General features: G+C 51.9%; 1 protein-coding gene across 16 annotated transcripts in view; it reads left to right on the forward strand.

Annotated features, from left to right (window-relative positions):
• The window catches only part of TBC1D9B (TBC1 domain family member 9B), a 44,151-nt gene extending 35,041 nt beyond the window's left edge, over positions 1-9,110 (forward strand). For 3 of the 16 annotated variants that reach the window (XM_019937433.3, XM_019937438.3, XM_019937440.3), the window contains 8 exons: positions 335-403; positions 1,411-1,651; positions 2,066-2,131; positions 3,806-3,877; positions 4,141-4,191; positions 5,958-6,017; positions 6,598-6,704; positions 7,809-9,110. In XM_019937433.3, coding sequence (XP_019792992.1) covers positions 335-403; positions 1,411-1,651; positions 2,066-2,131; positions 3,806-3,877; positions 4,141-4,191; positions 5,958-6,017; positions 6,598-6,704; positions 7,809-8,498 — 1,356 coding nt within the window. In that variant the 3' untranslated portion in view covers positions 8,499-9,110. Of the gene's footprint in view, positions 1-334; positions 404-1,410; positions 1,652-2,065; positions 2,132-3,805; positions 3,878-4,140; positions 4,192-5,957; positions 6,064-6,565; positions 6,705-7,808 lie in introns of those variants that run through there. The other 13 variants (XR_002176838.3, XR_004525973.2, XM_033853679.2 and 10 more) reach the window with 13 other exon arrangements.
• Positions 9,111-11,506: the final 2,396 nt, after the last annotated feature.

Consider the following 11,506-nt stretch of genomic DNA (forward strand, 5'->3'; position numbering starts at 1 on the left):
AGTGCCAGTGCCAGGGCCTTTCAAGGGATCCAGACAGCAGTGTCTTGATCACCGCCCCTCACCCTGTGTCCCTGACTGGGTGTTCAGAACAGAAAGGCACCCCCAGTGCCCACCAGGAAGGAGCTCAGGGAGTGTGAATTGAGTGACAGGATGGGTGATGAAGGGTAGGAGTGTAGACCACGCTTTCTTTCCTGAATGGACTACCCTCATGTGCTCAGCCAGCTGGCAACACCAAGAGGGCAGTTCGTGTCTTCACCCTCATCCACATGGGGATTCTCTCAAAGAGCAGGAACTTGAGAATTCATTAATACATCCTGTTTCTCTTTCCTTCTAGGTTCGAGCTATACCTGGGGACATTGGTTTCTCAATTGAAGAGCTGGAGGACCTTTACATGGTGTTTAAGGTGACAGCCAAGAGCAAGGGAGGACCACTATCCCATCCTAGTCCCCTAAATTCATCCTCAGGGTAGCAGCCTCCTGCCAGGAGAGAAATAGGTTTAAAAGCATCCTCAGATGCAGTTACTACAAAGTTCACATGGTAGAATTTAATCCTTCTTGGAGTTTAGGCAGGACACTCTTTTAAGTGGAAGAAAATCCACTCAAGTCAGCTTATATAAGAGGGAATGCATTGGCTCATGAAACTGAAAAAGTCTAGGAATGTACAGCTTCAGGCATGACTGGATCTAGGTGTTCCAACATCCTGGCAAGCTCCCCTACCTCAGATATCACCTGGACTGCTCTTCCTACAGAGTGGCAGGACTGTTGTCAGCATCTCCAAGGTCATCCTGTCCGCTCAGTAACCCCAGTGAAAAGAAAATTTTTCTTTCCAAGTGGTTTTAGCAAAAAGCCTAGGGTTAATTGTTGGAATGACTCAAGTTAGGTGCTGTGGCTACAGGAGGGTGTTTGCTGCTGACCCAAAACTGGGGCACGTGCCCACCCCATGGCCTGAGGGTGGGACAAGAGGGGCTCTCCAGGAAAAGTTCAGGTGCTGTTAACAGAAGAAGGGGAAAGGGTGTGAAGAGCAGGCAGAAACAGCCATGTCTACAATGCCTTTCTGATCTCATTGTCGGGTCCCATCTGCCCCTCCAGCTGCCTCTGGTTCAACCCCCAAGATAACCACCCTGCTATGGCCTTAAGGTCAGAGCAGTCCAGCCAGTGCTGCCTCTCACTCGCTGTGGCCGCCGTGGCTGGCAGTCCTAGGGCCCTGTCTTGACTCACACGGCTATAAACTAGGGACTGATGGTACCAACGCAGGAGGTTCTGCGAGATGCTCTGTGTAGCCCAGTGCTCACTATCCAGGACTCTGCAGACTTGGATGGAGGAGGAGGGTGAACACACCAACCAGCCTGGTAATCCTAAGCACCCAGGGGCCAGGAGGCCAGGCCATCTCACCAGGCTATGCTCCCTGCAGGCCAAGCAGCTGGCGAGTCAGTACTGGGGGAGCAGCCGCCCTGCAGCTGTGCGTCGGGACCCCAGCCTGCCCTACCTGGAGCAGTACCGCATCGACACGAACCAGTTCCAGGAACTCTTTGCCAGCCTGACACCCTGGGCCTGTGGCTCCCACACATCCGTGCTGGCGGGGCGCATGTTTCGGCTCCTGGATGAAAATAAGGACTCGCTGATCAACTTCAAGGAGTTCGTGACAGGGATAAGTGAGTGGCTCCAGGGCCTGCAGGGGCCTTTCCGTGCCCACGCCCTTTCTGAGGAAGCCTCCAGATGCCAGCCCTGGCCAGTCTTCCCACTGCAGCGAGCTGAGGGCAGCCTGGAGCCCTTGACCCTTGATAAAGGAAGTGCAGTTTTCCCACTGGAGATACATGGAGATCCAATGAGAGCCCTCCCTCCCCTCCCCTCCCTCAGTCCACTGCTGGAGGCCGGGTCTGCAGGTCCCAGAGAAGGGGCAAGCCAGAGGCCTGGTGCTCACCCCCAGGGTCCTCTCCAGGAGAGAGTCAGGTGGTGAGGAGGGTCCCACCAGAACCCATTGGAAGGGGAGGTATTCGAATGTGGACTGGCTGTGGGACTCTTGTGCCCTTTTGCCAGCGTGCCTCCTTGCTGGCCTTCCTCCACAGGTAGGATGTACCATGGGGACCTGACAGAGAAGCTCAAGGTGCTCTACAAGCTGCACTTGCCTCCAGGTGAGAGCCTTCTGTCCCACTCCCCAGCAGGGGCTTCTCATGTGTCCAGAGCTGGAGGTGCAGCATTCCATGGCACAGGCCTCTGTGGAGTTCTGGGCCTTGCAGCAGCTAGGGTCCCAACATAGTGGAGGCTCGCCCGTCCTGACAGAGAGTGGAGGAGCCAGAGCATGGGGGCTGAGGCCCAGCCCAATCTTGGTCTGAGAGCAGGGCCATGACCTGAGTGACCTGGGAGGGAATGTGTGGGAGTCTCAGGGAGGAGTCTGCCCACAGGCAAAGGCCCAGATGGAGCACTATGCCACTCAACTAGAACACCCCCTCATGAGGGGGACTCACAGGAGTAGATATTCAGGTTTGAATCTCTTGTGTTCATTAGCTTATCCTTAAGTCTCTCAAGGGTTCCTGTTTCTCACCAGAGGAGCGGCGTGGGGGTGCCAAGGCCAGGGAGCCCTGTTGTATGGCTGCTCTCCTCTGGCTTCTCTAGCAGTGCCGGGCCTGCTGGGACACTGACAGTGGGTCGTCCGCAGTAGCTGGTCCCAAAGCAGGGGCTCTTGCTGCTTCATGAGCCTAGCTCACCTGGCTCAGCAGGGGTGGCCACTCAGAGTTGTCCAAGTGCAGTGGGGGAGGCCTTCCCCATTTTCACAGGAGGGAATTGAGACGGGCTGGTGAAAATTTGGCCCCAGGGGTTCTGCTCTGGGGTGGAGCTGTCCTGGGTTCCTGCTGTTGTTCATGACCTGCCCCTGGGAGTCAGCAGCTGCCTCAGAGTTAGCCTGAGTGATTTTTCATCCCAGAGGCTCTCACTTGATTGGCCTGGGGCGGGGTCCAGACTGTAGTTTTAAAGCTTCCCCCAGGGTTGTTCTCTGCATCCAGAATTGGAGAGACAACTGCTCCTGACACAGATATTCTCACCTTTGGCTGGTTGTTCCCTGTAATGCAACAAGGAACACTTCCATGGAAAGACTGGTATAGGCCACCTCTCATTCTGCTGAGAGAGAGGCCTGGGCTGGGCAGGCCCCACTGTGCCAAGAGCCTGTCCATGAGGGCACATGCGGCCAGCGCTGCCACTTCCAAGCCGCCCCGCCTGCCTTGCTTCATCTAGGGCTCTAGTGGCGACCCACACCTGCCACCTCCCCTTGTGCCACACACTGTTAAAACTCGCTCACTTCCTCCCCCTCTGTACAATGGGGAGAATAAGCCCCCTGCACAGAACCAAGTGGATCCGACACCCCAGAGACTACTTTATCGCAAAACGAGGCAGGCCAGTATGTGCTGGTGTGGAACAATGCCCAAGTGTATAAAGTGAGAACAAGTCACTTGTGCCTGGCCCGTCCCTGCATATGTACCTGCAGGAGCATAAAACATCCCAAAAGAATCCTCTGGGCCGCATCATCGTGGGGTAGGAGAAAGGATGGCCGCTCAACCAACTCCCAGCTGCACTGACTGGATTTTTATCTGGGATATGTATATATTACATTTTCAAACACAATGCACGAGTCAACCAGAATCAGTCGTCAGCTGTTACCACTGTGACCATCCACCGTATTGGTGGGGCTGGGAGCTGTGGAGCACACAGTGGCAGTTGCAGGGAGGGCCTTTGTCCAGGACTCAGGGAGATTTCGTTTGGTGAGAATCATGTTGTTCCCTCCTGCCCTCACTCTTCTTTTGCTCCGAGCACAGCCCTGAGCCCAGAGGAGGCTGAGTCAGCCCTGGAAGCGACCCATTATTTCACTGAGAACAGCTCCTCAGAAGGTGAGCACTCTGTATACCACTGGCCTCGGACCCTGTGCCAAGCAACACTGCTGTGGGGCGCATGCAGGTGGCCTACGGCCCTCCATGGGCTCGGGGAGTGTGCTGCGTGGGGAGGTGCAGAGTGAGAGCCAGGGGAAGCTGCCTCACTCTCTAGGGCCAGGCCCCCCGGTGGTGTTCTCACTCCTGTTTCTCTTGTCTCTGCCTTCCCGGACCCGGGCTTCTCCCTCCCTCTGCCTCTGCTCCTCCTCTGCTGTCCCTTCCAGCATCTCCTCTGGCCTCCGACCTGGACCTTTTCCTGCCCTGGGAGGCTCAAGGTCAGTGCCTGGGGGGCAGGGGCGCCCCCTTTGCACTTGGCTTCCCCAGGGCCTTGGGTTTTATCTCCTGAACGCTCCCCTGCATGGTCAGGAGGCCTGGAAGCTCTTATTCCAGAGACGCCTCCTGTGTGGCTAAGTTCCGAGGAGGACCCAGAGCCAGCCGTGGACTGGGGTGGAGAGGGGCAGCTGCTGTGCTTGCGTGAGGGCAGTAAATGAGGACTCACAGTATAGTGGGTGTTGCACAGGCACTAGGGTGTCACCTCCCCAGGCACGTGCAGAAAGTATTCTGTCATCATGGTCATAGGAAAAACACAAAATGCTATCATTGCAAAGCTGTCATTGTGAAACAGACAAAGCACAGATGAGCAGAGGTGGAGGAGAGTGGTAGATGCTTTCTTTGGAAACATTTTCATGTTCCACACAACTTTTTTGTTGGGGAAAAATACGTATGTTGAGTGCCTATTAGAAGTCATCCCTGTGCTACACTTAAAACCTGTTGGGAGTACTGGGTACAGGGTGATGGGGCATTCTGGGCCTGGGATTTGGCAATCAAGCTGGTGGTATGTAATACACCTAGAAAACCAACCAAAACACCGCCCTATAATTTCTCATGGGGGATAGGTAATAACACACCAAGGATAATACACACTCAAAAGTGAAAGTAAAAGGTACTATCAAGATATTATCGGGCTTCCCTGGTGGCGCAGTGGTTGGGAGTCTGCCTGCTGATGCAGGGGACACAGGTTCATGCCCCGGTCCGGGAGGATCCCACGTGCCGCGAAGCGGCTGGGCCCGTGGGCCGTGGCTGCTGGGCCTGCGCGTCCGGAGCCTGTGCTCCGCAACGGGAGAGGCCACAGCAGTGAGAGGCCCACGTACTGCAAAAAAAAAAAAAGATATTATCAAGACACCCAAAGCAATCCTGTTGACAGTGCCAAAGTCTTACTTAACTTGACTATGAAGCTTGAGGACCTTGATTTCAAGTATACAAACTAAAGAAACAGATGTATCTTCTGTTATACTCGAGCAAATCAAGGATGCTTTAGGCTTGTCCCAGGCACTTCCAGGAGATGCCAGGGACTCGGGGTACAGATCCCTGTCCTCAGACCTCACATAGCCTCCAGGCAGCAGTCCGTTCCCTGGTGAGAAGCCTGAGCCTGGAGTGCTGCGCCCTTCCCTGCCACCACATAGCTGCCAAGGGCCATTCAGAGCTGGGACGCTGCCGTTCCACCTGAGGTCCCCCCACCGGCCACATTCTCTCAGGGAACAGGTCTGCAAAAGCTGGGCAGCCTGCTCACCCCAAGTTTATGGTCACCATAAGGAGCACGGTGTATGCAGACTCCAGCAAACATGTCACTTTAAGAAATACAGTGCTGAGTGCAGGATTCACGTACATAAAATTCCTCATCAGCTAGTGTGGCAGTTGCAGGTTGAATTGGTAATTAGGACTCCCCTGAGTTTGACCTTTATCAGCAGAAACTATAGAAATCATTGGTCTCAGACTTCTTGCCCATAACGTGCGCCATCTTTCACTTAAGAACTGTGGTATGACTTGTATTCTTTTGAAAAGAGGATGTGAGGGTTCAGTGGCTCTGTGGTTCGGGTGGAGTGAGACAGCCCTTCTCAGAGAAGGCAGAGAAGAAGCAGCATCCAGGCCCAGGTCCGCTTCCGCAGGAGAGCACAGACTAGACCGACCACTCAAGGACCTTGGTGGTTTGGAGTCATAACAGAAGAATGTTCTTGTTCTTTTTATTCATCCCATTGTCCAGAAGCACTACAGCAGGAAGAGCAAGAGGGAGCTGGAAATGACATCCAAGAAAAAAGAAGAGGTGTATATATAGGCCAACATCTGCTGATGCTGGTAGAGGTCTCAGGGTGGGTGGGGTCTGGTTGCCCTGTCACTGCAGAAGAGCCCCGTACCCTGGGGAGATGGCAGATGCATGCCTGACACCACAGCTCTCCTTGAGGTGAATGCCCAGCCCATCAGCTGTGCAGCTGTCATCAGCCCCAGGCCTGAATCTCCTGTAGCTGTGAACACCCCCAGCCATCACCGCCTCCCTCTGGGGGTGCCTGCTTCCTGCCAGGACTCCTCTAGGTGCCCAGCTGGCCTCTCCTCATGCCACCCTCTCTTCAGCCTCCACATGGTTCTGTCACCATCTTGGGGAAGACAGATTGGGGCTATCCTCATCAGCTTAGCTCAGACCTACTTCAGCATAACTTGGGAGACCCATGAGTGTTCTAGGGTATTTTTTCCATCACCACCTCCCCAAATGCCGGGGTGTTTTGTAATAGGGCCCAGGTAACTCCATGCCAGACAATACTTAAACCCACTTACCCCCTGCTACCAGCCCCCAGCCCTCTTTCTCTCATTTGACAGATGGAGATTAATTTTTTTCTCCCAACTCGCAGAGGAGAAGGGAACCAGCCCTCCTGACTATCGGCACTACCTTCGAATGTGGGCCAAGGAGAAAGAGGTTCAGAAGGAGACGATTAAGGATCTTCCCAAGATGAACCAGGTAGGCCCAGTCAGAACACGCAACAGTTGTTTCTGGAAAATTCTGACCAAGGCTGAGCCCTCCCACCCGGCACCTCACCACCGTCCCAGCACCCCCTGGAATGTAGGGATTCTCCTGCCTACCTTTAGAACCTCTAGTCAGGCAGCAGTCAGGGACTATTCTAGTAGGACAAGGGGTCAGTTGCTTCAGGGCCTTGTCCAGAACACTCTGCTGGTGATGACTTGCTTTGGTTTAATTGGTATCCGTGAACCAGAGGAGCACTGGGGAAGGTTAGCCTCAAAAGGCAGAGACTTACACCACCATTTATGAGACAACATCACAGCACTTCTGCTCCCTCCCATGCCCTGCTCGGAGCTGTGCACACACAGGCCCACTCAACCCACCACCCAATGTTTGTTTGCTGGTCTCTGCGTCAGGACCGTGGCATCTTGCTAAGGGTCTTACAGCCAGGACCACAGACATCTAACCAAAGGCAGCTGTTGAGCTGCAGCCTGACCACGGTCTGCTGTGCCCGAAGGGGAACCTTGCAATCTGGGTGCTCTCTCATCCACAGCCTGAAGAATGGGGTGCCCGTGGAGGGAGGTTTCATCCCATTCTCAGGCCAGGAAGCCTAAATATGGTTTCAGGACCTGGAACCTGACCTCTTCACCCTTCTCAACCAACCCAAGTTACCTTACCTTGTCATCACTCTCTAAAGAGCTTCATAAAGGAGAGTTGGAGGCGCTTCTGATTAAAGATATAAAAAACTCAATGTGATTCTAAAACACAGTGAAGAAGTACTTGTAGTCACTGGGTTTAGAAAGGTATGATAGAAATAGGTCTGTCTCTGCTAACAGAATGGACATAGAGACAGGGAGAGACTCCAAATGTTCCTATATGTGCTGAAAGAATGGCAGCTGGAAAAGAAAGCCCTTTCCCTCTCTGCACCTCAGTGTCCTAATCTGTGAAATGGACATATCAAGACACAGGTGTACGGAGACAACTAATGGGACAACACCCTCACACCAATCATAATGGCCAGCACTGTGAGTCTGGATGATCTGAGGGCAATCTGACCCATTCTTTACCATCTCCCTGCCCTTTTTCTGTTTTTCCCCTTAAAAGGAGCAGTTCATAGAGCTGTGCAAGACGCTTTACAACATGTTCAGCGAAGACCCCATGGAGCAGGACTTGTACCACGCTATCGCCACGGTGGCCAGCCTGCTGCTCCGCATTGGGGAAGTGGGGAGGAGGTTCTCTGCATGGTCGGGCAGAGGAGAGTCCAGGGACAGTGCCCCTGAGGAGGGCGAGCCGCCAGCCCCACACCCCCCTCAAGACGTGGCCCAGGAGCTTCAGCCGCCAGCTGCAGGGGACCCCCAGGCCAAAGCGGGTGGAGACACCCACCTTGGGAAAGCACCGCAGGAGAGCCAGGTGGTGGGCGAAGGGGGCGGCGGCGAGGGGCGGGGCTCCCCCCCCCAGCCTCTGTCTGACGATGAAACCAAAGATGACATGTCCATGTCCTCGTACTCAGTGGTCAGCACGGGCTCCCTGCAGTGTGAGGACCTGGCTGATGACACAGTGCTGGTGGGTGGGGAGGCCCACAGCCCCGTGGCCACCACTCACAGTGGGGGTGCCGTTGATACAGACTGGTGCATCTCCTTCGAGCAGATCCTGGCCTCCATCCTGACGGAGTCCGTGCTGGTGAACTTCTTTGAGAAGAGGGTAGACATTGGACTCAAGATCAAGGACCAGAGGAAGGTGGAGAGACAGTTTAGCACCTCCAGTGACCATGAGCAGTCTGCAGTTTTGGGCTGAGGGCTCCAAGGCCCTGGGGGCTGGCCTCTCTCTCCTCCCTCCCTCCCGTTCTGTTTTCTCTTGAAGGACACACCCCTCCAGTTCTCCCCAGAAGCAGTGAGTTGTAAATGGAAAGAAGGCTGAACAGTCGCAGTTGGGACCTAGGCAGGGGCTCCCCACCCCCTCGTTCTGCCTTGGACCTCCTGGCCCCTGCATAGTGTCAGGGGCTCTCTGATCTGCCCTTGCTTGCCCTGCACTGTGGCCAGGCCACACCCTGTCCTCCACCTCCTCTTCTGCAGCTGCGTGCTCCGGGGGCTTTCCTGCCACTTGGCGCCAGGTAGGGGGGTCGAGTGCCTATTGGGCACCAAAGTGGTGAGAACTTCGAGATGCTCTCCAGAAGCCCCTGAGCCTGAGCTTCTGGCTGGGGGACATGGGCAGAAAGCATCTGCTGCACCAGGGTGGGTGCCGCCTGCACAGGCATTACTCTCAATTCTCTTTCAGCTCGTCATCCTCACCATTAACCTTAAAAGCATATCCCTCAGGTCCTGATATATTTCCTTGTATTCATTTCAGTTGGCTAAAAATCACACTATGCTCAATGCCTTAATAAATCCCTGAAAGAACTAAAAACTACACTGTGTATAGAGAATTAATGTGACCCTCAACCACTGCTTTGGCCTCCTGGCTTCTCCCCAGGCAGGTATGGGGCCCAGGCCATATTCCAGAGGTTCCCAACACTTAGTCTCTCACAGGAGGTGGGGGTTCAAGACCCCTAGGGAGGATGGGGACATGGAAGCTGCTGATGCAGGCTGGGCAGGGCCTGTGAAGACCTGCACCAGCAGAGGAAACCTGCTCCGCAGGTATAAACAGCCTGGGTCCAGATGCAGGACATGTGTGCTCAGGCCTGGGCTGCAGCAAGCCTTTGGGTTCAGAAAGCAGACTGTGGGGACACGGGCAACAGGCTGAGCCATGAGGACCCCTTAGCTTTGCAGCAGGAGCTGATCATCATGTCCAGCGTTTGCCCCCAACACAGGACCACTCTTATTTGTACTAAAAGATAACATCTCTGTGGCTGTTGTTTGGTTTTAAACTTAATAGCTTTATTGAGGCAAAACTTACATACCATAAAATTCACTTGTTTTAAGTTATTATTCAATGATTTTTTAGTAAACTTAGAGTTGTGCAAACATCACCACAATTGAACTTTAGAGTATTTCCATCACCCCAGAAAGATCCCTCCTGCCCATGTGCTGCCAATCTGTGTACCCTCCCCCAGCTCCAGGGAACCACCAATCTATTTTCTATCTCTTTAGATTTTATGGATGGTTTTAAAATAATCTCCGTGATTTTACCTTTACAACTGCTGAGTCACTTCTCGATAAATGCAGCAAAACAACATCAAGGAAACGGAACAGCTGTTTTCTTTCTTAATGACAACAACAACAAAAAGTAATTTCCTTTCTAGTATTTACACAAACTGACTACATGCTTTGTCATAAATTAATTTCAAAGAATTTATTGCTAGAAAGCCTACATTCTTGGGACTTCCCTGGTGGTCCAGTGGTAAAGAATCCGCCTTACAATGCAAGAGATGTGGGTTTGATCCCCAGTCAGGGAGCTAAGATCCCACATGCTGCGGGGCGACTAAGCCTGCCACCACAACTACTGAGCTTGCATACCTCAACTAGAGAGCCTGTGTGCTGCAAACTACAGAGCCCACGTGCTCTGAAGCCCGCGCATCCTGGAGCCTGCAGGCCACAACAAGAGAAGAGAAAACCCGCAGGCCATACTAGAGAGATGCCAACGCGCTGCAACGAGAGATCCCGCATACCTCAACGAAGATCCTGTGCTCCACAACTAAGACCTGATGCAGCCGGAAAAAAAGACTATGTTCTTGGTCATAATAAAATTAAGTAAAGATACACGTAAGAATTACACAAAATTGGCAGAGTCAAATTGATTGTAATCAATTAGATTTAAATGACTTGGAATTTTAAAATATTTATTTGGCTGCATCGGGTCTTAGTTGTGGCACGTGGGATCTTCTTTGGGACATGCGGGATCTTTCGTTACAGAGCGTGGGCTGTTCGTCGCGGCGCACGGGCTCAGTAATTGCAGCATGCAGACTTAGTTGCCCTGTGGCATGTGCGATCTTAGTTCCCCGACCAGGGATCAAACCCTTGTCCCCTGCATTGGAAGGCAGATTCTTAACCACTGGACCACCACCAGGGAAGTCCTGGAATTTAAATAAATGTTTTATATGCCATGTAGAAGTATAAATTTAAGAATATACCAAAGAAAGTAAACAACATAAAAGAGGACACTATCCTTTTTACGTGATAAAAGAAGGTACAAAAATGTACAATAAAATAGTACTTTCATCCATTAATTATTTAACCTCGCATGATAAAATGTTTAACAAGAGCAGTAACACTAAATAATAAATGGATAATAAAGTTTTAAATATATTTGTGTTCTGTAAGTAAACATAATTGTATATTTTAAAACTCCTTACCAAGTGATATGTTGTACCAAACCATTCAAGTCATTCTTATAATTTCCAAGAAAAAAAATACGTATATGAATTTTTAAAGGATTACAGAAAGGAGGAAAAAACAGAAAAGTAGAAAAACAATTTTTCCTTGTATTTAAGACTACTAATTATTTTGGTGTTTTTCCCCTATATTTGTCTTTTTCAAAGTTGAACTCATACCACGTGTGAAATTTTTATTCTTCTCTTTTCATTAACCACAAAACATTCTTTGTAGTTGCCAGAAGCTCAGCCACAATGAGACACGTAGAGATAAACAAAAACCACCCAAATGAGAACAGGGACCATTTATCCAGAGCTTGCTATAGAAGTCAGCCACCATTACTTGCGTTTGGCAGAGACTAAAATGTAGTCAGAAGAGTGGGAAGGCCTTATGGTGAAAGCAAGGGAAGGCTTCAGGTGTGCTCTGATTAGAGGCTGCTAGTGGGGAAACAGGCTGGCTAACCTGAAGCAGGATGTTTTCTGTAATTGGTTTGGG

This window comes from Tursiops truncatus, chromosome 3 (assembly GCF_011762595.2).
Source record: "Tursiops truncatus isolate mTurTru1 chromosome 3, mTurTru1.mat.Y, whole genome shotgun sequence".
NCBI lineage: Eukaryota > Metazoa > Chordata > Mammalia > Artiodactyla > Delphinidae > Tursiops > Tursiops truncatus.